General features: G+C 42.1%; 1 protein-coding gene across 11 annotated transcripts in view; it reads left to right on the top strand.

Moving 5' to 3' along the window:
• Positions 1 to 27,970, top strand: part of LOC144594466 (rho GTPase-activating protein 44-like) — a 261,024-nt gene that overhangs the window by 155,033 nt on the left and 78,021 nt on the right. For all 11 annotated transcript variants that reach the window (XM_078400964.1, XM_078400970.1, XM_078400973.1 and 8 more), the window contains exons 2-6: positions 6,887 to 6,926; positions 13,142 to 13,246; positions 15,282 to 15,361; positions 20,620 to 20,731; positions 23,156 to 23,232. In XM_078400964.1, the coding sequence (XP_078257090.1) occupies positions 6,887 to 6,926; positions 13,142 to 13,246; positions 15,282 to 15,361; positions 20,620 to 20,731; positions 23,156 to 23,232 (414 nt within the window). The remainder of the gene's footprint in view (positions 1 to 6,886; positions 6,927 to 13,141; positions 13,247 to 15,281; positions 15,362 to 20,619; positions 20,732 to 23,155; positions 23,233 to 27,970) is intronic.

Below are 27,970 nucleotides of genomic sequence, written 5' to 3' on the forward strand. Positions count from 1 at the left end.
AAGATTTTTTTTCTACGAAAAGGGGGGCATAGTGGCACAAAGGGAGGCACAGTTGGGTAATGGTAGAGTCGCTGCCTTACAGCGCCAGAGACCCGGGTTCGATCCAAACTACGGGTGCTGTCTATGGAGTTTGTAAGTTCTCCCTGTGACCGCGTGGGTTTTCTCTGGGTGCTCCGGTTTCCTCCTGCACTCCAAAGGTTTGCAGGTTAATTGGCTTTAATAAGTTGTAAAATTGTCTCAAATGTGTAGGATAGTGCTAATGTCCAGGCTGATCACTGGTCAGAGTGGACTTGGTGGGCCGAAGGGCCTTTTTCCACGCTCTATCTCTAAAAATAAAGAATTCCTCACATTTACTGGATTTTTTTCTGAATTAATCCTCTCATAGATTTGAAGTAAATGTGAAGAAATTGGTTCAACTGTGTTTGCAAATAAAATTGCAAACACATTTTGACATGTGTTGATCCCAGGAGGGTACTTGAATCGTGAAAATATTGATTTGGATTTTTGTTTACTGTCTAAAATGAGTCAAAGAGACATAGAGTGTACCAGGCCCTTCGGCCCAACTCACCCATATCGGCCAACAATGTCCCAGCTACACTCATCCCAATTGCCTGCGCTTGGTCCATATCCCTCCAAACCTGTCCTATCCATGTACTGTCTAACTGTTTCTTAAACAATGGGATAGTCCCAGCCTCAACTACCTCCTCTGGCAGCTTGTTCCATACACCCACCACCCTTTGTGTGAAAAGGTTACCCCTCGAATTCCTAATAAATCTTTTCCCCTTCACCTTGCACCAATGTCCTCTGGTCCTCGATTCCCCTACTCTGGGCAAAAGACTCTGTGCATCTACCCGATCTAATCCTCTCATGATCTTATGCACCTCTATAAGATAGAAACATAGAAAATAGGTGCAGGAGGAGGCCATTTTGCCCTTCGAGCCAGCACCGCTTACTCGATCACCCCTTATCCTCTTGCGCTCCATGGAACAGAGTCCCAGCCTACTCAACCTCTCCCAAAAGCTCACGCCCTCTAGTCCTGGCAACATCCTCATAAATCTTTTCTGAACCCTTTCAAGCTTGACAATATCTTTCCTATAACATGGTGCCCAAAACTGAACACAATATTCTAGATGCAGTCTCACCAACGTCTTATACAACTGCAACATAACCTCCCAACTCTATACTCAGTGATAGTGCTTGTGCAGAAGAAGTCACATTGGATAAAGCATTCATTGTCATGCTAACTGTCTGCTTTGGTATGCTGGGGACATTAACATTGCACTTAAAGAATTGTTGAATTTGCAGTTTGTTAATATAAAATGAGAATAACCTTTTTACAAAATGCTAAATTCTTGCCCTTCTCACCTTAAAATAAATAACAAATGATAGAAAAGGAATTATGTTTACTGAGACCTATTTCAAAGGACTATAACTCAGTAAGATGTCAAACCAGGATTTAAACTAATATTACAGAGAGACTACCACAATCCAGAAGAAGCAAATGGTATAACATTAAAAAAGATAGTTAAGAGGTTTAGGTGGTACTAGACCAAGTTGGGCCCAAATCTCTCCTGCATTGGTGCAGCACCCTCTCCTCCCCCTCTCCCCCCCCTCTCCCCCCTCCCCTCTCCCCCCTCCCCTCTCCCCTCCCTCCCCTCTCCCCCCTCCCCCTCCGCTCCACCCCCTCCCCTCTCCCCCCTCCCCCTCCGCTCCACCCCCTCCCCGCTCCCCCCTCCCCCTCCGCTCCATCCCCTCCCCTCTCCCCCCTCCCCCTCCGCTCCACCCCCTCCTCTCCCTCCCTCCTCCCCCTCCCTCCACCTCCCCTCCCCCCTTCCCCCCCTTCCCCTCCCCCCTTTCCCCTCCCCCCCTTCCCCTCCCCCCCATTCCATCCCCCTCAACCCCCCTTATCCTCCCTCCTCCCCCCACCTCCCTCCACCCCCTATGAGATAGATTTAAACTTTAAAATGTGAATAACTTTAAAAATATAACACCGATTTCAATGAAATTTCTTCCATTAGCACCAAAGGGCCGACGGTGAGTAAGGTGGGCCTAAACTTGTCGCGCTATCGTGTACCGCTTTGGCCGTAGTTCAGGAACAAACAAACAAACGAGAGTTTTAGTATATAGATAATAATTAAACATTCAGCATCCTTTTAGATTGTTAGCAGCCACATTTGAGGCCCTTGTATTTTACTTGCGCAGCCAAGACTTTGTATGGTAGTGCAGGCCATTCGCGGCCCCCTCTCATCAACTGCAAATATGGCATTGATGTATAAAGGCTTTCATGCACCTTAGGAACATCCATGTTGCAGGAAAAAGTTCATGACACATATGGTGGGGGCATGGAACACAATGCCAGTGGTGGTGGTGGTGGAGGCAGATACGATAGTGGCATATAAGAGGCTTTTAGATAGGGGCACAACAATAACCCTCAGATTGTGCGCGAAGGAAGTGTGTAGAAGAAACAAAGGTTTTCCGCATCACCAGCAAAGTTTGGAAAGCACAAGCTTTGTCCCAGTTATTACTGGAACTACCACTGGGCCAGTGCTCTTAAACCTATGGTAGACACAAAATGCTGGAGCAATTCAGTGGGACAGGCAGCATCGCTAGAGAGAAGGAATGGGTGACAATGGCCATGCTACATGTAGGAAGGCTTTTAATCTATCTCTTGGAGAGTGACATCTTAAAGAACAGCTGGAAACATCCAGGCTTATTGATGAAGTAAAGGGCAAATCATGTGTTGAGAAGACAATTGTTTTTGTCCCTTGATTGGATATCTGTTTAACCAAGGGTTACCATAAACCAGGAAACTGCCCGATTCACCTTTACCCCATTGAAGATGTTAACATCGAAACGTAGAAACATAGAAAAATAGGTGCAGGAGTAGGCCATTTGGCCCTTCGAGCCAGCACCGCCATTCAATATGATCGTGGCTGATCATCTGAATTCAGTGCCCCGTTCCTGCTTTTTACCCATATCCCTTGATTCCTTTTGCCCTTAGAGCTAAATCTAACTTTCTCGTGAACTTTGTCTATGGAACTGATGCATTACAATGTTGAGAACTATATTCTGCACTCCATATCTTATCCTTTGCTCTATCTATGCCTTTGCTTTATCAAACTTGTGTTTGACCAGATAATATTTATATATGGTATATCTGATGTTTGGATAGCATGCAAACAAAGCTTTTCACTATACCTCAGTACATGTGACAATAATAAACCTAACCTAACCGAAAAGATTGAGTACAATTTTCATTTAATTACTAACAAGTGTATTTAAAGGACAATTAGTCTGCTTTGCCACATATTTTTTCAAGATATTTAGTGCCAAAAAAAAAAAAAAGATTTGTTAGCAATTGAAGGGAAAATAGCTGGCTGTATTCCACAAGGATGTAATCTGAGAAGTATTCAAATGATAGGCGGCACAGTGGAGCAGCTGCCTTACAGCACCAGAGACCCAGGTTCGATCCTGACTACGGGTGTTGTCTGTACGGAGTTTGTACGTTCTCCCTGTGATGATGTGGGTTTTTTCCAGATGCTCCAGATTCCTCCCACACTCCAAAGACGTACATGTTTGTAGGTAAATTGGCTCTGGTATAAATTGTAAATCGTCTCTAGAATAAGGCTAGTGTACGGGGTGATCGTTGGTCGGTGTGGAGTCGGTGGGCGATCGGGCCGGTTTCCCGCGCTGTATCTCTAAAGTCTAAAGACTAAAGACAGTCAGCCAGGAGTTAATCTTCTCTGATGATCAGTCTGGTGTGTACATCAACTGCAGTTTTTTTTTCTTAGCATAGACCGAATCGCTTTGACCTTAAAATCCAGGGTATTGCAGGATGGAGCGGTGAATCAAGAAGGCAGGGAGCATTCAGTAAAACGGCAACTGCAAGCTGACTCAGCACTCTGGCCAGTCTGCAGAAGGAACGAGCTTCGAACTGCTCGTCTTGTAGATGCAATTACTGATAAAAGGTTATTTAAAAACACCATTGCAATCTGAACCTGCAAGATAACGTTCGCACTTCAAGATGCCTTTGCTCAATGAAGATAGAAGCAGTGTGTCGTATTCTCGCCTCCGTGGGTCGAGAGAAGAAGTTCTGACTGCTGACTTTTCAAAGATTCAGTATTTCATCCGGTTCCTCGAATTCCTTCATTACCTTGGCAGCATCCACAGGATGATTAAGAAGAAACTGAGGTCTGGACCCTCCTCACTGTGTTGGAACATCGGCGTATTGAGAATTATGTAATGCCGAGCAAAAAATATCGGATGCCTATAATTAATCTTGGAAATTGCTATAAATATCAGATTCTCTTTGAATATACAGATCTCTGTGCATTCTCATTATAAAGTGTCAGTGCAGATCGTGTTGATAATGCTGCATTGTCAAGGGTCATTTAGTTCAAGGTCATTGACTGCAGCAGATGCTATAGAATGTGCTGGGTTTAATTCAGGTGCTAACCTTGCTGTTTGCTTTTGTGTTTATGAAATGTGCTTAGAACATACATGTAATATTTTTATATCGGTATTAGAGAAATCAATCACCACCAGCGAAAGTTAGGTATCTGCAGCATGCATTTACCAATGTCAGCATTGCATTTCTGAAAATGCATTTATTTTCAGAAGTACTGTGTGCACTGGTATCTCAGATAATGAAGCAAATAATATTAAGAACTTGTAATTTTATGGTTATGACATATTCAAAATATTAAAAACGCAAGCCAGGAGTGAGAAAAATGTATAAATCATTTGTTTTTTTTCATAAAATGGACCCCCGGCCAAGGGGTTAGACAAAAGGCAGCACAGCAGCGCAGCGGGTAGAGCTGATGCCTCTTAGTGCACAAGACCCCGGTTCAATCCTGACCTCGGGTGCTGTCTGTGTGGAGTTTGTATGTTCTCTCTTGTACCACATGGGTTTCCTCCGGCTGCTCCGGTTTCCTCCCACATCCCCAAAGACGCATGGAAATCCAGGTTAATTGGCTTCTGCAAATTGCCCCCAGTGTGTAGGGAGTGGATGCGAAAGTGGAATAACATAGAACTAGTGTGAACCAATGATAGAAACAAAATGCTGGAGTAACCCAGCAGGTCAGGCAGCATCTCTGGAGAAAAGGAATAGGTGACGTTTCGGGTTGGAACCCTTCTTCAGACCGCTAGTGTGAACCAGTGTACATTGGTTGGCATGGGCTCAGTGGGCCGAAGGGCCTGTTTCCATTGCTAATTTCTTCAATCTTTCAATCAGACTTTAGATGCTGAAATCTTGAGCAAAGGTAGTGCTGGAGGAACTCAGTGAGGCATGCAGCATTTGTGGAGGGAAATGACAGGCAAAACCTTGGGTCAGAACCATTCCTAAAAGCAAATAAATCAATTAATACTAAAGAATGTTAGCTGTTTGAAAAATGTGATTACTCCCCAGGTCAAAGGGTATAGTTTTCAGAGATATTGTTTCCACGTGTATCTTAGATAATAAAGCCAACGCCATCGCTCTATTCCCTCCACAGATGCTGTCTGACTCACTGAGTTCTTTCAGAACTTGTTTTATACACCAGCCAATAGGACTTTTGAGGGGGAAATATGATAACTATTGAAATAAACAGAGAACATTAAAATGCTTACTTAGTTTAGTTTAGAGATTCAGCATGGAAACAGGCCCTTCAGCCCACCGAATCCGCCCCGCACATTAACACTATCCTACACTCACTAAGGACAATTTACACATGCACCAAGCTAATTAACCTACAAACCTGTACGTCTTTGGAGTGTGGGAGGAAATGGATAATCTCGGAGAAAACTGTAATTATTTTTGTGCACAACCCGCAGGCATTGCCACTTTCATTTCACTGCACATCGAGTATGTGTATGTGACAAATAAATTTGACTTGACTTGACTTGACTTGACTTGAAAACCCACGCAGTCATGGGGAGAACGTGCAATCTCCCTACATACAGCACCCGTAGTCGTGATCGAACCCGGGTCTCCAGCGCTGTAAGGCAGCAATACCGCTCTGCTAACGCGCCGCCTTTTTGATGTTTTTTACTTCTTTTGATTTTTTTTCTTAAATCTTCTTAACACCAGGGAACTTTGGTTTGAAAGGTTGTCAGGGTAGTAAGCGACTCAGCCGAATTTCGTATATGGACACAGCCGAGAATGATTCAGAAGCAGAATTGATTCAGCTCTGCCATAACATCATGCTTAGTAAATGGTCCACATCATTTGTGCAGCGTTAATGTTATCAACACTCAGCAAATTTGCTAAACAAAGCACAAAGTGCTAGAGTAACTCAGAAGGTCAGGCAGCATCTGTGGAGGGATGGAAAAGCAATAGATGTTTCAAGTCAGAACACTTCTTCAGACTGATTATAATAAGGGGAAGAAAGGCTTTGTCTTATCACCATCTCTTTCCAGCTTTCTTCACCCACCCCTCTCCCCGAGTACAAGCAATCTGAAGAACCTGAATCATCATCTTTCCATTCATTCCAGAGATGTTGCCTGACCCACTGAGTTACGCCAGCACATTGTGTTTGTTCACAGTATCTGCAGTTCCTTGTGTCTCCATACTTGTAAAAAAGACAGACTAAAACAAATTCTATTAAATATAATATAATTAAATATAATTGAATGTAACTGATCTCTATCAAGGATATTTCAACTTTCAATTTAAGCTTATGGAAGATGCTCTGAAACGTGCTCTCTAATTTGTACCTATATTGCAACCTCAAAATTCATGGTTTAAGTAAACATTGCACGGATAATTCTTTGCCGTATGAAAGGAATGTGTCTTTAACATTGCATTCACAAAGTGGCACGAGCTATTTAAAGGTTAATTTGAGAAACGTTTGTACACTTGTTCTGTACGTCTGGGTTTATTATAATGTAACTTCTTCCTCTGTTGCAGAGCTGAAAAGACAGAAGTATTGAATGAAGATTTGCTTCAGGTAACATTTGTTCATCCATTTTGCTTAATGAAACCACAGCAGAATTGTTCATGTATCCTGGCATCTCACTACAATTATACTAAAAGTATCATCGAATACTCTCAACCCAATACTATTGACTGACACAGAGCATCTCATCCCTTCGCATCTCATCTCATCCCATCCCCCGATGTTGGGGGAGTCCAGAACCAGGGGCCACAGTTTAAGAATAAGGGGTAGACCATTTAGAACGGAGATGAGGAGGAACTTTTTCAGTCAGAGGGTTCTAAATCTGTGGAATACTCTGCCTCAGAAGGCAGTGGAGGTCAATTCTCTGGATGCTTTCAAGAGAGACAGCATCTTAATGATAGCGGAGTCAGGGTGTATGGGGAGAAGGCCGGAACGGGGTACTGATTAAGAATGATCAGCCATGATCACATTGAATGGCAGTGCTGGCTTGAAGGGCCGAATGGCCTACTCCTGCACTTATTGTCTATTGTCTTTTAATGTCCAGTTTATTCATCCTCATTAACCATGCACTGTTCACTGTTCAGGTGTCTATTATAAACAGCAGTAAAATCAGTTTGCTTGAAGCAGTGCCAATCAGACAAAGAGCACAAGATGTGAAGTTCATGGCAACTTTCCAACCTATTTGTTATCACCTCCTTAATCATTTGTTTTTGCAAAAATTCTACCAGTAACCCTTGATTTCTTTTTGATCTATTTTTGTAATGACACAGTCTCACAAATTTTCCTCTAACAGCGTAAAACCATGCCCCATTTAACTTACATCTTCTGGTTTGTTTAATGTGCTTTGAAGTTAACAATTGGACAAAGTCTTTCCACAAGATTTCAAATCAAATATCCAAACAAAGCCCCAACAATATACAATTCCACGCCGTTAGTTTCCCAGATTACTTGCCCGCCCAGCGTACTAGTCTTGTGTCAGTCATGCATCTCAGACCCCTGTAATCTCTCAACATTAAGGAAATACGCTTGTTTTTATTTATATTTTCCTTATTAAAAATAAACGATCTTTCATTCCACTATGGACCAGTTTTTTTTGCTCTAGAATTACAGTTATTAATTTACTGAATTTTGTAATTATGATATTTATTTGTGTGTATTGCATTTACAGGCTTGGTAAGCTGCTGCAAGTAAGAACTTAATTGTTCCATTGTCGGTACTTATAACAATTAAACACTCTTGACTCTTGACTTGCTATGTTGTAATCCATTTGCCAAATCGTTGTCGACTCACTTAACCTATCTATATCCCTTTGTAGGCTCCTATGTCCTCTTTACCACATACATTCATTCATTCCTTTGTATCATCAGGCAGTCCTTTCTGTGCCTTCATCAATCCATTATATAAATTGTAAAAAATTTAAACCACACCACATCTTGCATCTCTCCAGTCACAAATAGACCAAATTTATCCAGAGATGCTGCCTGTCCCGCTGAGTTACTCCAGCATTTTGTGTCTATCTTCGGTGTAAACTAGCATCTGCAGTTCCTCCCTACACTATTTATTGCGACTCTCTCTTTCATTTTAGGCAACTAATCTTGCAGCTGTTATTGCAGCAACTTATCATATACCTTCTGGAGATCCAAGATCATCAACTGATTTCACTTTTTCTACAGTGCATATTACACACAGTCATCCAGTACAGAATCAGGCCCTTTGGCCCATCCAGTCCATGCCAACCAGGATGCTCATCTGAGCTAAACCTTTCCTATCTATGTATCAGTCCGAGTGTCTTTTAAATGTTGTTACAATATTTGCCTCAACTACTACGTCCGATTCTCGGTCCATATACCCACCACCCTCTGAGTGAAAAAGTTGCTCCTCAAGTTCCTATTAAGTGTTGTCCCTCTCACCTTGAACCTGTGTCCTCAGGTTCTTGATTCCCCAACCACGGGTAAAAGATTCTGCAAAGGATTCAAATACTTCTGCAAAGAACCCTCAGTAAATGGTCAGATATGATTTCCGGTTCACAAAAACACATTGACCTGGCCTAATTACCTTGAATTTATTTCTAAATGAACTGCTGCAACATCTTTAATAGTCGCTCCCAATATTCTCCCATTGTCAGATGTTAAGTTAACCGGCTTGTAGCTCCCTACTTTTTTCCCCATTCTGTTTTGAATGTCCAATTTTGCAATCTATTGGAATCTTCCCTGAATATGGAGAATTTTTGGAAAATTAAATTCATGCATCAGCTTTTAAGACCTATGGATGATGCCAGTCAGTATCACAGCTGCATCAGTTTGCTCAGTACTACTTTCTCAGATTATAATTTTCCCGAGTTCCTCCTTTTTTTCCAATTCCTAATTTGCATCTATGTCTGGGATGTTACTTATATTCTAATGAAGACAGCAGGACCTACACAGTGCACAGCAGGGCTCTAGGGAATGTTGTCGAGCAGAGGGATCTAGGAGTGCAGGCACATAGCTCATTGAAAGTGGCATCACAGGTAGATAGGATGGTCAAAATGGCTTTCGGCACTTTGACCATGAGATCATAAAGATGAATGATGGGTTCAGAAGTTCATAGCTTATTCTCTGCCTCAGAGTGGAATTCTCTGCCTCAGAAGGCAGTGGAGGCCAATTCTCTGAATGCATTCAAGAGAGAACTAGATAGAGCTCTTAAGGATAGCGGAGTCAGGGTGTATGAGGAGAAGGCAGGAACGGGGTACTGATTGAGAATGATCAGCCATGATCACATTGAATGGCGGTGCTGGCTTGAAGGGCCGAATGGCCTCCTCCTGCACCTATTGTCTATTGTCTATTATAGGAGCAGACAGGCCATTTGGCCCATCAAGTCTTCTCCGCCATTCCATCATAGCTGATCTATCTCTCCCTCCTAACCCCATTCTCCTGCCTTCTCCCCATAACCTCTGACATCCTTACTAATAAAGAATCTATCTATCTCTGCCTTAAATATATCCATTGACGGCCTGCACATCCTTCTGTGGCAAAGAATTCAATGGATTCACCACCCTCTGACTAAAGGAATTCCTCTTCATCTCCTCCCTAAAAGAACATCCTTTAATTCTGAGACTGTGGCCTCTAGTCCTCGATTCCCCCACTAGTGGAAGCATCATCAGTCAGAATATTGAGTATAGAAGTTGGGAGGTTATGTTGCAGTTGTATAAAATATTGGTGAGGCCTCACTCAGAGTTCAGTTTTGGGCACCATGTTATAGGAAAGATGTTGTCAAGCTGGAAAGGGTGCAGAGGAGATTTACCAGGATGTTGCCAGGAATTGAAGGTCTGAGCTATAGGGAGAGGTTGAACAGGCTAGGACTCTATTCCTTGGATCGCAGGAGGGTGAGGGGTGATCTTGTAGAGGTGAACAAAATTATGAGAGGAATAGATTGGGTAAATCTACAGTCTCTTGCCTGGAGTAGGAGAATCAACAACCAGAGGACATAGGTTTAAGGTGAGGGGGGGAAAGATTTAATAGGAACCTGAGGGGTAACTTTTTTACACTAAGGGTGATGGGCATGTGTAACGAGCTGCCGGAGGAGGTAATTGAGGGAGGGACTATCGCAACGTTTAAGAGACAATTGGACAGGTACATGGATAGGATAGTTAGAGGGATATGGACCAGCCGTGGGGAGGTACTACTAGTGCAGATGGAGCACATTGGTCGGTGTGGACAAGTTGGGTTGTAGGGCCTGTTTCCATGCTGTATAACTATGACTATGCTTGATGCAAAATATATATTTAATACATCAGCCATCCCCTTATTTTCAATTACTAATTCCTCAGATTCGATGGGATCAAGGTTCATTGTTTTAACCATTTTTTAAAATATCCATTGAAATTCTTACCATCTATTTTTCTACTTCATGGCTAATTTTAATTCCCTTACTTCATACAAATATAGAAGTCTCAGTGACCATACAGTCTCAGTGACTGTATAGCCATAACTCTTTGAGACTGAGCACACCAAAGATTTACAACCCTTTGTGTCAAGAAATTTCTCTTAATCTCAGTCCAAAATCACGCATAGTTCTTTCATAAGGATATTACAGCTCCAAACTTCTGCCTTGTAACCCCCCCCCCCCCCCCTTTCAATCTCCATGTTTTAATGAGAAGATCTCTTCATTGATAATGGATGAATTACTCTCAAAAGACACCCACCACTACAGAGGAATCACTGCTCCATTGCTCCTACTTGTTCGGTATAGAGACCAAAATTGCATTATATTATTGTTGTTATAAAAGTAGTTACTGTTACTCGACAACAGTAAATGCTCAACATTAAAAATAGAGTTGATAGTAAATTAAACGACAGCTAATTGACTGGTTTGTGGGTTAAATGTGTAAACTTTCAAAGACTTCCCCCTAGCTTTAAAAAGGTCCATAGGCAGGCTTAGAAGCCCATCTCCAAAGAGCTTCTGGAGAATACAGTGAGACTACCACGTTAGTGTATTAACTACAGCGAGAGCACAGTAATAGTGCATTAACTTCAATTAGTGTGCACAATGCATACATTAGAACTGAATCAGTTAAACCTTTTTAAGCTAATTTATAGACTAGTCATGTAACCTGTTAGTAATTTGCAAAGCTTTGTGAATGGAAATGTATAGTTGTGACCATTGAAAACAATTTTCAATCGTTGTCTGAAAAATTGAAGAAAGTTCATGTCCATAAGTGATAGGAGCAGAATTAGGCCATTCGGCCCATCAAGTCTACTCTGTCATTCTATCATGGCTGATCATGGTTCCTCTTAATATCCTGCCATCTACCCATAATCCCTCACACCTGTAGTTATCAAATACTGAAAGCCACCATTGTAAAGCAATGCTCAAACAAACATACATGTCCACGTGGTAAGTTTGGTCCCAATAGTTTGATTAATTTTATACGTGTTTCAACGTGTTTTACATTAACTCCTTCATAACCTGGCTGATCAAGAGTTATTGTGCCTTTAGTCGAATCTTTCCTGGTCACTCACTTTAGACTTTAGAGATACAGAGCAGAATCAGCCCACCGAGTCCGCGCCGACCAGCAATCACCCCGTACACTAACACTACCCTACACACTAGGGTCAGTTACATTTTTTTTTACCAAAGACAATTAACCTGCAAACCTGTACGTCTTTGGAGTGTGGGAGGATACCGGAGCACCCGGAGAAAACCCACACGGACACATAGAAAAGATACAAACTCCACACAGACAGCACCCGTAGTCAGGTTTGAACCCGGGGCTCTGGAGCTGTAAGGTAGCAACTCTGCTGCTGCACCACTGTGCCACCCCTATCACTCAAGACAGAGTAATATATTGAGAGTTTTAGTTTGGTTTATTGTCACGTGTACCGAAGGTACAGTGTGTACAGCTTTTGCTGCATGCTAACAAGTCAGCAGAAAGACAATACATGATTGCAACTGAGCCATCCACAGTGTACAGATAGCATAGTTAAAGAAAGACATGTTGCTGCAGGAGTAGAGATTTGAAAGAATGGAGCGATTATAATGCATGATTGCAGATCCACTCCTGTATCTAACACAGAACGAGTTGGCTGGGTTGGGCGCCATCAGTTGTCTGTGTCGTTCACGGTGAGCTATTTTAGGTCACCTCTTTATTGGGGTTAGAAAGGATAAATGATGCTTGAGGTAGGTGGGAGAGTTGACGCACTCATGTTGCAGACTTTGATTGTCCTTACTGCAGCAAGTAACCTTGACATGCTGTCAAATACTTGGGATATGAAAAGAGATTCATTGTTACAAAATACTGCCAAATGTTTGAAGTGGAGATTTGAAACCTCCAAATCAATATTGCAGAATTAATTTATTGAGCCGCATGGTGACACAGCAGTAGAGTTGCTGCCTTCCAGCGCCAGAGACCCAGGTTCGAACCTGACTATGGGTGCTGTCTGTGCGGAGTTTGTACGTTCTCCCTGTGACCACGTGGGTTTTCTCCAGGTGCTCCGGTTTCCTCCCACACTCCAAAGACATACAGGTTTGTAGGTTAATTGGCTTCTGTGAAATTGTAAATTGTCCCTGGTATTTAGGATAGTGCTAGAGTACGGGCTGATTGCTGGTCGGCACAGACTCGGTGGACTGAATGGTCTGTTTCTGCACTGTATCTCTAAAGTCTAATGTCTAAAGTGCGTTGTTTAACATGAAATGTGAATAGAGAAAAAATCGATCTGCATCCCGTTCGGTTTACGTGATTTTGATTTTGTTTATTGCGTCCTCACTGTAAAAACTTTTTCATTAAATAGGTGGAGAAACGTCTAGAGCTGGTAAAACAAGTGTCTCACAGCACTCATAAAAAGCTCACAGCATGTCTCCAGGGACAACAAGGTGTGGACACCGACAAACGATCCGTAAGTTTTCCATTAATTACTGTCCACTGATGTGTCCGACCGTATACACGAGCGGGCCTCTGAGAAATGATCTGTAAACGATGCTAACCCAAACTCTTTGCCAAACTTTTCTTCCCTTGTTTGGTAACCCAGAACATTGTTGTATTGTTGCATCAGATGCATATGCATTTTAGTCTGAAATGAAAGGAGCCCCACTCAATGGCAGAGTCAGAGTGCTGCAATAACTCAGCGGGTCAGGTTGCCTCTCTGGAGAACAGGATAGGGGCGGCACAGTTGCTGCCTCCCACCGCCAAAGACCCGGGTTCAATCCTGATCACGGGTGCTGTCTGTACGGAGTTTGTACGGTCTCCCTGTGACCACGTGAGTTTTCTCCGGGTGGTCTAGTTTCCTCCCACATTCCAAAGACCTGCAAGTTTGTAGGCAATTGGCTTTTGTAAATTGTCCCTATGTGTGTTGGATAGAACTAATGTAGGGGTGATTGTTGGTTGGCGTGGACTTGGTGGGCCGAAGGGTTTGTTGCCATGCTGTATCTCTAAACTAAAATAAACTAAAGTGATGCTTCAGATCAGGAACCTTCGTCAGAGGAAACCAAAACATCACCTATCCATCTTCTACAGAGATGCTGCCTGACCTGCTGAGTTACTCCAGCACTTTGTGTATTTTTTTGTAAACCAGCATCTGCAGTTCCTTGTTTCCCCTCAATGGCATCCACTTTTAGAAGAACGTTTTGGTAATCTGGAAGAGATAACTTTTGCTATTATTCAGTGGGGAGCCCATAATATACCTTACTGTTTTTTTCCTTTCCATTGAAGGCAGTAGTCATTAGATTTTCAGATATTAAGAGAATCAAGAAATATAAGACTAGTGCAGGAATGTAAAAGATCAGCATTGATGTTATTGAACAGATTATCTATTTAACGTTTTTTTGTTCTGATTGAGAACCTATGACTAATTGGCAACTGATTGGAGGAACAAGGAACTGCAGGTGCTGGAATCTTGAACCAAACACAAGGTGCTGGAAGAAGTCAACAGGTCAGGCAGCATCTGTGCAGGGAATGGACAGGCCGTGCTTTGGGTTGGGACCCTTCTTCAGACCACTGACTTCCTCCAGCACTTAACGTTTTGCTTAATGAAGAAGGGTCTCGGCCTGAAACGTCACCCATTCCTTCTCTCCCGAGATGCTGCCTGACCTGCTGAGTTACTCCAGCATTTTGTGAATAAATAGCAGATATGGTTCGATCATTCTATACCATCCTAGGGTGGCATAGTATCGCAACTGGTAGAGTTGCTGTCTCACGGCACCGAAGACCCAGGTTGGATCCTGATCTCGAGTACTGTCTGTGTGGAGTTTGCACGCTCTCCCTGCGACTGTGTGGGTTTCCTCCGGGTGTTCCAGTTTCCTCCCACATCCCAAAGGTGTGCGAGTTTGTAGTTTAATGAGCTTCTGTAAATTGACCCTAGTGTAGGTCGTGAATGTGGAAGTGGGATAACTTAGAACGAGTGTGAACGGGGATTGATAGTCGGCATGGACTCAGCAGCTGAAGTGCCTGTTTCCATGCTGTATCTCCTCACTAAACTAAACTAAGCTATCACTGAAACTGAATATTACTTATCCCCATAAATTCCATTCCACACAGCAATAAGTGTCTGTCTATGCACCTGCAAAATATAATTTTAAAGAAGAGTACTCTCCTGAAATGTTGATTTATAATGGTCGTGACTTCCCTGCTTGTATGCTTTTCCTGTCGCTGCAATATTTCATTTAAAATTAACATCTTACTGGTATACTAGATGCAGTTAATTGTAAATGTAATAAGCAATTTATTATCAATTAGTTAACGATCAAATTATGGAAGTTTAAAAAAAATTGTGGTAGCAAAGTTACCAAATGTAATAGTAAATAGTGGCCAGCGACTATTTCCGCGCTGTATCTCTAAATTCTAAAGTCTAAAAAGAAACAGGGTATTAGCTACATTATCAGGCCTGGTAATCACAGCCGATCAGATGTAATTATAAATCATGTTGACTTTTCCAGCAGAAGAAGCTACCATTAACAACATTGGCCCAGTGTTTAGTGGAAGGATCGACAATTCTGGGTGAAGACTCTTTGCTAGGGTAAGCCATTTAAATACTTGATTTGACATTGTAGACTCGATACAAATGATCTAATCATATTGAATACATCTGCCAACTAATGATATTTATATTCCAAAAGGAAAGAAGAGTTGTTGGATATTAATCTGTGTTGTTCAACACTGGAAAGTTTGAAGGTTTCATGACTGGTTTATGTGTAGCGCTCAGAGAGTAGCAATAATATGCTCCTTGAAATTGTAGAGTAGATTGAAGTTCAAATAGTTAACACTTCTTCAGCTTAAACAAGCATATGTTAACGTTATCATAGAAACATAGCGTGGAAAATAGGTGCAGGAGTAGGCCATTCAGCCCTTCGAACCAGCACCGCCATTCAATATGATTATGGCTGATCATCCAAATCAGTACTCCGTTCCTGCTTTCTCCCCATATCCCTTGGTTCCGTTAGCCCTAAGAGCTATATCTAACTCTTTCTAGAGAATATCCTGTGAATTGGCCTCCACTGCCTTCTGTGGCAGAGAATTCCACAGATTCACAACTCTCTGCGTGAAAATGTTTTTCCTCAACTCAAATGGCCGACCCCTTATTCTTAAACTGTGACCCCTGGTCTCGACTCCCCCAACATCGGGAGCATTTTTCCTGTATCTAGCCTGTCCAAACCCTTAAGAGTTTTATATGTTTCTTTCAAATCCCCTCTCATCCTTCTGAATTCCAGTGAATATAAGCCCAGTTGACCCATTCTTTCATCATATGTCAGTCCCGCCATCCCGGGAATTAACTTGGTGAACCTACCCTGCACTCCCTCAATAGCAAGAATGTCTTCCCTCAAATTAGGAGACCAAAACTGCACATAATACTCCAGGTGTGGTCTCACCAGGGCCCTGTACAACTGCAGTGGGACCTCCTTGCTCCAATACTCAATCCTCTTGCTATGGCGGCCAACATGCCAGTTGCTTTCTTCACTGCCTGCTGTACATTATACTGCATGTGCCATGCATCTGCCCACTCACCCAACCTATCTAAGTCACCCCGCAGTCCCATAGAATCCTCCTCGCAGCTCACATTGCCACCCAGCTTTGTGTCACCCACAATCTCGGAGATGTTACATTTAATTCAATTAATTCCTTTGTGCAATATTCACTGGTACACCACTCTGGCAACCCCAAAAAAGTTGAACTATAAAAGTTAAATTATTTTGTTCTCCCACCACGTAACACTATGATTATTAATCATGTGCACCGACACCTTTTTGTGTACAAATAAAGAACTGGTAATAAGAAATTCTGGAATAGAAAATGTTGAGATATGGTCTGATGGAATTATACACTACAACTGGACGTTTGGTAAGTTACGTGAGCTAAACGGCTATTTTCATCAAGTCATCTGTTACTTGTGACGGTTCTGTGCCTGTTAAACTTCAAAAATAATACTCAAGACACAAGACCGCAGCGGTAAAGTTGCTGCCTCACAGTGCCAGCGATCTGGGTTCGATCGTGACTACGGGTACTGTCTGTATGGAGTTTATTCGTTCTTCCTGTGACCGCGTGGGTTTTCTCCGGGTGTTCTGGTTACCTCCCAAATCCCAAAGACATGCAAGTTTGCAGGTTAATTGGCTTCCGTAAAGTGCCCCTAGTATGTAGGATGCAAACGTAGGGTAGCAAAGAACTAGTGCACAGGTGATCGGTGGTCTGTGTGGGCTCGGTGGGCCAAAGGGCCTGTTTCCACGCTGTATTTGTAAACTAAATTAAACTAAACTAAACTAAAGTAAATTAGCAACAGGTCAAGTGATCTATTTGTCTGTTGAATAGTGTGAACTAAAAGAGAGTGGTTTTCAGTAACCATTTCTACTTAAAGTGTAAGAAAATAACTGCAGATGCTGGTACAAATCAAAGGTATTTATTCACAAAATGCTGGAGTAACTCAGCAGGTCAGGCAGCATCTCAGGAGAGAAGGAATGGGTGACGTTTCGGGTCCAGACCCTTCTTCAGACCCTTCTTCAGTCTGAAGAAGGGTCTCGACCCGAAATGTCGCCCATTCCTTCTCTCCTGAGATGCTGCCTGACCTGCTGAGTTACTCCAGCATTTTGTGAATAAATACCTTCGATTTCTACTTAAAGAATGCTTTGAAATTTGCTACCCTGTGGTGTGGTCAGATATACTACGCCAGCAGTTTCAGACGTGTAATGATCTAGAGCGTAACCATAATTCCCAAGCTGGAAGCTTCGAAGTTAGTTTTGGGTTGCATCACCCAAAATTAAACTTGGTAGTTAAACACGGTGCACAGTTTCAAAGCCAGTTTTCAATCTGACCCACCCAGGATGATGCGTTCTGTTAGCTTTGGCCAAAGTCTTGGCTGCAGCTTGTAGCGGCTGGATCTCCATGGGTTATATTTGGACTAAACAACACGAGTTACGCTGTATGTGCAGTTAAGACTAAAATCAAGCCAATGATCATAGCTGTGGCCTTGCTGTAAGGACTCGTTCTCATCACATTGAAGAGCCTTGTCATACCTTATATGTTTTCATAAAGTGCACATGCAGAGAACTGTACATTCAAATCATTTTCTAGACACGTCCTGTGCATCAGTTTGCATCTGGCAGTTTCTGGTAAATCTAAAAGAGAAATGTAGAAACAAAGAGGAAGCTTGATGTTGTCAAGCCTGAAAGGATTCAGTGAAGATGTTGTAAAGCTTGAAAGGGTTCAGAGAAGATTTACGAGGATGTTGCCAGTACTCGAGGGACTGAGCTATAGGGAGAGGTTAAGCAGGCTGGGGCTTTATTCCTTGTAGCGTAGGAGGATATGGGGGTGATCTTATAGAGGTGTACAAAATCATGAGAGGAATATACCGGCTAAATGCACAGTTTGTTGCCCAGAATCGGGGGAATCGAGAACCAGAGGACATAGGTTTAAGGTGAAGGGGGAAAAATTTAAAGTGAACTTGAGGGGTAACTTTATTACTAAAGGGTGGTGGTATCTGGAACGAGTTGCTGGAGGAGGTAGTTGAGGCAGGTACTGTCACAACATTTAAGAAACATTTAGCCAGGTAAATGGATGGGATAGATTTAGAGGGATATGGGGCAAACGCAGGCAAGTGGGACTGGTGTAGATGGGGCATGTTGGTCGGTGTGGGCAAGTTCGGCCAAAGGACCTGTTTCAACTCTATGACTCTAAGGGAAGTATTTTTGACAATGTCACAATCTGCTGTGGATAGCAATACAAGATGACTTTCAAAGTACAAGAGCTAGGTTTTTGTTTCAATTGTAGACTTCTCCAGAATAATGCAGCGACCGTCCTATATCTCGATAACATCGGTTGTCAATAATCTGCAGAAGAAAGACAAACCTTGGCATTGATGTAGCATCTTATCAATTCATCAAGATAATATAGCACATTTTACATCCTCTGGAATTATTTAAATGCCTTTATGTAGCAAACATGATGGCTAATGTACACATAGCAAAATCCCTTAAACAGTAATAAATATACTGCTTCATATTTCCTTATGACATAGGAGGATGTTTAAGCATAGCAAAGCACTAGCTCTGAGAGTATTCTTGTCAGTGTCTTTCTCCATATAATCTAATGTTATACTTTCAACATACCCCAAAAATCGACCCCCCCCCACACCAAATACCCCTGCTGCAGACCACGAACCGCAATTTACAGTTGGAAGCTTCTTCTCCGCTGTTTATTTAGAATATAGAGCATCGGAAAGTACAGCACAGGGGCAGGCCCTTCGGCCCACCATGTCTGTGCGGAACATGATGTTAGGTGGATCTGATCTCATCTGCCTGCACATGATCCATATTCTGACATTTCCTGCAAACCCACATGCCTATCTAAAAGCCACTATTGTAACTGCCTCCACTACCACCCCCGGCAGTGTGCTCCTGCACCCACTACCCCCTGTTTAAAAAACATGCCTAGCACATCTCCTTTAAACCTTGCCCCTCTCACCTTCAAACAATGTCATTAGTCTTCGACTTTACTGCCCTGAGAAAAAGGTTCTGTCTACCCTAACAATGTCACTGATGAATTTATATACCCTCAGCAACTAATGCTCAAGTGAAAACAATCCAAGTATGTCAAACCGCTGCTTGCAGCTAATGCCCTCTAACTAAGGCAGCGTTCTGGTAAACCTCTGCTGCACCCTCTCCAAAACTTCCACATCCTTCCCTTAATGAGCTGAGCAGAACTGTATCAAATATTCTAATGTTATCAGATTACTGAATGGTTCTCTCATAAGCTCAGGGTGTATTCTCGATCTCCCAGCCTTCCCACCTAGTGATCATGCGTTTTTTGAACTTGCACTTTCTCTATATTTGCAAAGCTGCGACACTTTATTCTGCACTCGGGCGGCACAGAAAACGTGCAAACTCCGCACGGACAGCACCCGAAGTCAAGATCGAATCCTGGTCTCTGGCGCAGTGAAGCAGCAGCTCTACCAGCTGTGCCATTCTGCTGTCCTCACATTAAGAGTTTTTTTAAAGTTTTACTCAATGTTGATATCTTCTGAAATGTTAATGTCAAACATCCTGCTGACTAATACTTGCTCCACCGAGCTAAAACGGTTTGAACATTTGTGTAGAACAGAGTTTTGTACAGGTTATTGTAGAAATAATAACTTGTAGGTTATTGGTTAAGATGATAAGATGTCCACCGGCATGTTTATCACTTATTTATATAACATTTCAATTGTCCATAATGTACTTTGTCAATAGCTTCTTGATCAGTGCAATATGATGCACCCGCATTTGGCTAAAAGGGACTGACTAAAATTCTCCCGAATATACCTCCAGCTTCCTTTATACGAAATAGGAAATGTATACAAGCTACAAAAATGTTTCTGTTGCTTCTGGAAGGTTGCAAACATGCAGATGGAACCCATGTTGCTTTTTGATTAAAGTTAAAAATAAATGGAGAGTAAGAGAAGAACATGTTTCCTCTGTAGGCCTCTTTTTGTTTCCTCTGTAGCCTCCTTTTGCTCTGGTTTATTTCTCTGTAGCCTCCTTTTGCTCTGGTTTATGTCATTCACATGTTTAAACTATAATGTTTTATTCTTAATGTTTTAATGTTTTATGCTTTATTCTCAATTGTTTACTGTATGTTCGTGCTGTTACTTGCGAGCGGAGCACCAAGGCACATTCCGTGTATGTGTACGTACTTGGCCAATAAATGTATTCAATTCAATTCAATTCAATGTTTCACCGGGGCACAGTCTACTTGGTGATTGATCGTTATTTGCGATTATACAAAAATGATCTCTGTCCTTCTATTGTGCAGGAAGATGCTGAAGATGTGTGGAGACACAGAGGACAGCCTAGCCCAGGAACTCATCCTGTTTGAGCAACAGATAGAAAGGGATGTGATTGAGCCATTGTTTGTGTTAGCTGAGGTAAGAAATGCTCTGAGATGTTCGTGGAGGTCCAGTTACCTTATTGTCTTTTTGAAGATTGACACAAAATCCCTCTCTCACTCTCTGTCCCTCCCCCACCCTAGTTCTCTAATTAGTTTCACTGTCCTCCTGTAATTTTACTGTTTGTATGCTTCATTGTCACCTTGTCCTCAGCTAACAATGAACCATTCTACATTTCCTTGAACATCTGCTTTGATCTGTTGTGTTCACACCTTGCCCTTGCCCAGCACCTCTCCCCTGACGTTCAATCTGAAGAAGGGTCTCGACCCGAAACATCACCCATTCCTTCTCTCCAGAGATGCTGCCTGACCCGCTGAGTTACTCCAGCATTTTGTGTCTATCTTCGGTGTAAACCAGCGTCTGCAGTTCCTTCCTACACATATTGTCTTTTTTACAGCATTCTTAACCTCACAATACCTTCCGTAAACCTGAGGTCACCCAAATTTGCCAAATTTGACTTCTTGTACTTTACTTTACAATATATCTTTCTTGTACATATTGATCGAGGTGGTTTAAGTAACACCTTCATTTTATAAATCCCTGCCACTTTATCATCTCCATCCACTCCCCGCTTTTCCCTGTTGCTGTCATCTCCAACTTGACATTCCTATGGATGAACCACACTCTCCTAAATGTAGTTGCCCCTTTAAAATGGGCTGTGAATTCAGCAGCCTTAGTCCTAAGCTATCAAATTCGCTCCCTTAAGCTCACCCTTTATCAATGCATTTCCTCTTTCCTCTTTCCTGTTTCACCGTGTTTTTTTGTTTATAAAGCCTCCTTATGAAACTTAGTGTCAAAATTTGTGAGCTAATGCTTGTGTCAAGTGCACTGATTAAAGTGCATTTATTAGTCAACACTTACCACTGCATTAATGTAGACTTCATCATATTTCTTGATATAACTAGTTCTGTAGTTTTAATCATTTTATGAACAAGTTCGGTATTTGAGAGAACACAGACAAAATTCTCTCCCTGTCATCATTTTGAATATGGAATCTTTATCAAAACACAGTATTCTCCGGTATTAGATAGCACATTCAAGTGAATTTTAAAGCTAAATAATTTAAATGTTTTCATTACCTCATCTTTGTATTGTATGTGATAGGAATCTTCTTTTTTTTTGTTGTAAACCAGCATCTGCAGCTCCTTGTGTTGGCATTGAAATGTCTTTATTATTCACAAGGTATTATACAAGCACAAATTGCTTCTTGTATTTACTTTACTTTAGACTTTAGAAATACAGTTTGAAAACAGGCCCTTCCGCCCACCGTGTCCACACCGGCCAGTGATCTCCGTACACTAGCACTAGTGTAGTGTGAGGCACTACGCCTACACACTAGGGACAATTAAATTTTTTACCAAAGTCAATTGAAGGATCTCGACCCGACTGATTTATCTTTCCCTCTCAACCCCATTCTCCTGCCTTCTCCCCATAACCCTTACTAATCAGGAATCTATCAATTTCCACCTTAAAAATATCCATTGGCGGCCTCCTCAGCCGTCTGTGGCAATGAATTCCACAGAATCACCATCCTCTGACTAAAGAAATTTCCCCTCATCTCTTTTCTAAAGGTATGTCCTTTTATTCTGAGGCCACGGCCTCTGGTCCTAACTCTGCTGAAACCCAACAGGATCTTACCCTCGTATTCTGCTGAATTGCAGTGTACACAACCGTGGTCTGTCCAACCTTCCTTCACCCCTTTCCCACCCCTATTCGTCAGCGGCACAGTGGTGCAGCTGGTGGGGCTGCGGCCTCACAGCGCCAGAGACCCAGGTTCCAACCTAACCTTGGGTGCTGTCGGTGTGGAGTTTGCACGTTCTCCCTGTGAGCATGTGGATTTTCTCCTGGTGCTCCAGTTTGCTCTCACATTCCAAAGACGCGCGGGTTTGTAGGTTAACTGGCCTCCGTAGATTGTCCCTGGTGTGAAGGGAACGGATGCGAAAGTGGGATAACATTGAACGCGTGCATACGGGTGATCAGTGTTTGGCGTAGACACGGTGGGCTGAAGAGTTTGTTTCCCTGCGATATCTCTCAACTAAACCAAGCTGTCCCTGCATTAACGTGGACTTTAACACGTTCCCTGGAATAACTCCTGTTCTACAGCATAAATTATCCCATAAAGTTATGCTGGAGAACATGGACAGAATTCTCTCCCAGTCATCATTTGGAATATGGATTCTTTATCATAAACATTTATACTCCAGTATCAGATGGCACATTCAGCGGACGTTACACCTGAATAATATAACTGTTGCGATGACCTGATCTTCACATTGTCTGTGATTGGAATCTTCATTTGAGAGTTTACAACATTAAAAGTGCCTTCTCTGTTTCTAAGCAGCTAAAAGATTCTGTTTGAACAAAGAAAGAAAACAACAAAATATATTTGTTTCTGTTCTTTAGGTGGACATCCCCAATATCCAAAAACAGAGAAAACATTTAGCAAAACTAGTATTGGACATGGACTCAGCTAGAACACGGTAAGTTTGATTACTTCTTTTTCTTAAGTCTGTCAACAATCGTCTATTTTATTTCCAAGATTTAAAACCCTGCACCATTTAACTGGAACATTATTCATGTGTAGTTAAAATACCATGCTCTCCTTTTTGTTCAATTTTTAAAAATGTTTCTATTTCTCTGTCTTCCATCTCTTTCCGTTCCCTGAAGTCTGTCTCTCCCAAACTTTCACCCAGAGAGCATGGAACAGTCCAGCAAAGGAACGGGCCCTTCGGCCCACGATGTTTATGCCAAGCATGACGCCAGGTTAAACAGATCATCTACCTGTACATGATCCATATCCCTCTACTCCCTGCACTCCCACGTGCCTATCTAAAAACCTCAGGTATTACCTGTTTCCCCAGGGTGAAACTGTCAGACAACAGGGCATAGCTTTAAGGTGAGTTTTTTTTACACAGAGAGTGGTGGGTGCCTGGAATGCGTGGCCAGCAGCAGTGGTGGAAGCAGACATGATAGAGGCTTTAGGATCGGCACACAGATATGCAAGAAGTTGTGTGATATGGATCAGATGCAGGCAGAAGGAAATGTGTTTAACCTGGTATCATGCTCGGCATGGACAATGTATCAATGAATGAGGGAATGAAGGAATGAATGAATGAATGAATGAATGAATGAATGAATGAATGAATGAATGAATGAATGAATGAATGAATGAATGATACTTTATTATCACATGTGACATGTCACAGTGAAATTCTTTGTTTTGAATACCAAGAGCTAGATAGAGCTCTTAAGGATAGCGGAGTCAGGGGGTATGGGGAGAAGGCAGGAACGGGGTACTGATTGAGACTGATCAGCCATGATCACATTGAATGGTGGTGCTGGCCCGAGGGGCCAAATGGCCCACTCCTGCACCTATTGTCTATTGTCTATTGCCATTCACAAAGCATGCAGAGTACAAAGAGTATAGGGCGCTGACAGTTACAAACTGTTCAATGTAGTCGCAATGGTCGCATTCTGTTCTTGGTAGAGTTGCTGCTTTCCAGCACCAGAGACCCTGGTTCGATCCTGACTACAGGTGCCGTTTGTATGGAGTTTAAATTGCATCAATTAATACTTGATCTTTCTTCATCACTTTTAGATATAAAATTCAGTTTCCCACTTACCAGTATTTTAAGAGTTCATTCTTTCATTAAAATAACATTGTATTCATGTATAGTCTTTCTGCTGACTGGATAGCAAGCAACAAAAAGCTACCTTGGTACAAATAACAATGATAAACTAAACTAAACTACAGGTATATAATAGGTATTTCTTCGCTGACCCCTCTCACCCTGGCCACAAACTCTTAAGCACTTCCCTCTGGAAGGCGACTCCGGACTGTCAAAGCAGCCACAGCCAGACATAAAAACAGCTTTTTTTCCGCAACTAGTAGCTCTATTCAATAACCAAAAGTCTGTAGGCTCTTTTTGCTCTGGTCTATTTCACTCACATGTTTAAACTAATATTGTATTCTTGATGGTTTAATGTTTTATGCTTTATTCTTAATTCTTTACTGTATGTTTGTGTTTTTTCTTGCGAGCGGAGCACCAAGGCACATTCCTTGTATGTGTACATACTTGGCCAATAAACTTATTCATTCATTCATTCATATAACATCATGCATGCCTTTCTAGGAGGATTATGGGCAACCAGGTAAATGTGTTAATCTTCGTGCCTTGATGAAGGATCTCATTTCACATTCTTGACTTAAAACTAGTGAGAAGAATCACTCTGGAGTCTGAAAGTTGCTCTTCATTAGCACAGTAAATTCTTTGCATAGCAAAGAAAAAGCTGGAAGCTGACACACAACATTTATTTCTGATAATGTTACCTATGTTTCTTTTCGTTCCATTTCGGTTGTCGAGCTGTAACTTTGACCAGATTCCAATCCAGGGAAACGGTTTTCTTTATCTCTCCTGAGGACATTTCAGGAAATGAGTTGAACTCATTCTGTCAGTGGCCTGTATGGAGATATGTTGAAAAGTAGTTTTGTAGTTGGTGTGCGATGATTTATAGCACTGAAGGAATGGACTAAAAGCACTCCCCAACTGACATTGTATAAAATCACTCCCCGGGTATTCTGTTAAAAAAACCCAAGTATGTTTAAATCTTTGAACTTTAACTGACAGTTTGGAATTTCAGTGTAGGCATGTAGATTTGTAATATCCTTATCTGTATGTGGCTGATAAAATTGCAAAGTTATCCAATTAGCAGTGAAACTTCTATTTCTGGAAGATGTCAACCAAGCCCAGTGTGATCCCTCCGTTTTGTTCTGGTAAAGTACCTCAAAAGTACATGATGACCACACTAACATGGCAGTGATCCTGTTCCCTATCCCCCAACATCCTGTGACCTGTTGAAGTGAGATTGCCAATTATTCCTTTGTGTATTATGTATGCTTGCAAGAAAGGGCAGCAGAGTGGTGAAGCGGTAGAGTTACTGCCTTACGGCGCCAGGGACCCGGGTTCGATCCTGACCACGGGCGCTGTCTGTACGGAGTTTGCACGGTTCTACCTGTGACCCAATGGGTTTTTTCCGGGTGCTCCAGTTTCCTCCCACGTTCCAAAGACTAACAGGTTTACAGATTAATTGGCTTCAGTAAAAATTGTAAATTGTAAACTCCCTGGTGAGTCGGATAGTGCTAGTGTACAGGGTGATCGCTGGTCGATGCGGACTCATCCTGTTTCCACGCTGTATCTCTAAAGTCTAAAGTTTAAATGATATGAACAGAAGGTTTCTTATGTGTAGGAAACATAGGAATGGAAGGCAGATAGAAAAAAAAATCACAAACCAGTTTATGAAGATGGAGATTATGACTGTGTGGCCACAGGAAGTCTCTTTGGAAGAATGTGCTTGATCAGCCAAACAACCTAAGCTCTAAATTCTCACATATATTGAAACCAGTCAGTACGCAGCCGTCTATCTACCATTATTAAGGATGCAATAGCTAGCTGTCAGTTTCTATTGTCCAAACATCACAAATGACCAATTGAAATGCTTCACAGCCTAGTGTGTAAAATGCCGTGAAAGTTATGACTTTGACACAGCATGGCAGAAGACACACTCAATTCAAATGCATTTTTGAACAAGATTCACGTTGAACATCAATGATTTTGAGGCCAGTGGTTTCAATCTCAAATGACCACTGTCGAAAATGCAGTCATGAGCACATTTCGAAAAGTGTTATATCTGCTGCACAGAAGAGAAGAAGCATGTGTTACTACTTCCCAGAGTTAGCTAGCTCCATCCCCCATATCAATGTAGTGAAGCTTACTGAACACTGGGGGTAAACTACCACCAACCTATCTCGGGAAGGAGGTAGCACACAGCGATGCTCAGTTAATTATTTAGATAATTTAGAAAGCATTCAATCAGGATGCATCACAGCATGGTTTGGAATCAACTCCATCCAAGAAATTGCAGAGAGTTATGGACGTAGCCCAGACCATCATGCAAACCAACCTGCCTTCCATTGACTCCATCTGCACTTCACGCTGCCTCGGCGAGGACACCAGCATTGTCAAAGACCGGTCTCATCCCGGTTATAGAAATTTGATAATGCACACCTCCAGATTTAGGGCCATTTTCTACCCATCTGTTATCAGGCAACTGAACCGTCCTCTCACCAGCCAGAGAGTGGTCCTGACCTTCCATCTACCTCATTGGAGACCTTCAAACTATCTTTAATCAGGCTTTATTGAACTTTATCTTGCACTAAACGTTATACTCTTTATCCCTGACTGTAATCATGTAGTCTTTCCATTGACTGTATAGCACGCAACAAAAAGCTTTTCACTGTACCTCAGTACACGTGACAATACTAATAAACGAAACTAACTACAAACTAACAAAGGGTCCCGATCTGAAACGTCACCTGTCCATGTTCGTGTTTTCCTGAGATGCTGCCTGTTCTGCTGAGCTACTCCAGCACTCTGTGTCTTCAAATGTTTTAGACTGATGAGTTTTTGATGTATAGTCTTCTTTGACTATATAGCACGCACCAAAAACCTCTTCACTGTACCTCGGTACACGTAATAAACTATACTAAACTAATAATCTCAATCTTTCTCCTAATTACTTGTTTTGACAACAATTTAACCTCGTTCAAGGTTTTTCTGAATGCAGGAATGACCTTGGGTGTAAATGATCGTCGAAATGTAAGGCCATTATTTACACTCAGCAAATGTCTTCAAGAAGAAAAAGTCACAGCGGGTAGAGCTGCTGCCTCACCGAGCCCAAGACCCTGGTTCAAAACTCACCAGACCAAAACCATTGTGACCACTTGGGTTTCCTCTGGCTGCTCCGACTTCCTCCTGCATCCCAAAGACATGCAGTTTTGTAGGTTAATTGGCCTCTGTAAATTGCCCCTTGTGTGTTAGTAACATTCTAATCTAATTGACAGGACCAGATGATATTGTAGACTTTAAGAGCAAAGCTGTTAGTTTCATGGATTTTTATTTAAATCACTGTATTACCAATGTAACAATGTTTGTTGGAGAAGGAAGGGTGACTATTAATGTTTGTGCACGTAATATCCGGAGGGAGAATTTGTTGATGGTAATCATGAATGATGTATGTTCTTTGAAATGGAGAAATGGTAGTGCTCACAGTGTGGAATTGATTTGTTACAATTACTTGCAGCCTTGGACAGACATAATTGAGGTTGAAACCTCAGAATTTGTTTTGGGTGTATTTTAGTTAATCGGGAAGATGAAGAAC

The sequence above is a fragment of the Rhinoraja longicauda genome, chromosome 6 (assembly GCF_053455715.1).
Source record: "Rhinoraja longicauda isolate Sanriku21f chromosome 6, sRhiLon1.1, whole genome shotgun sequence".
In the NCBI taxonomy this organism is placed as follows: domain Eukaryota; kingdom Metazoa; phylum Chordata; class Chondrichthyes; order Rajiformes; family Arhynchobatidae; genus Rhinoraja; species Rhinoraja longicauda.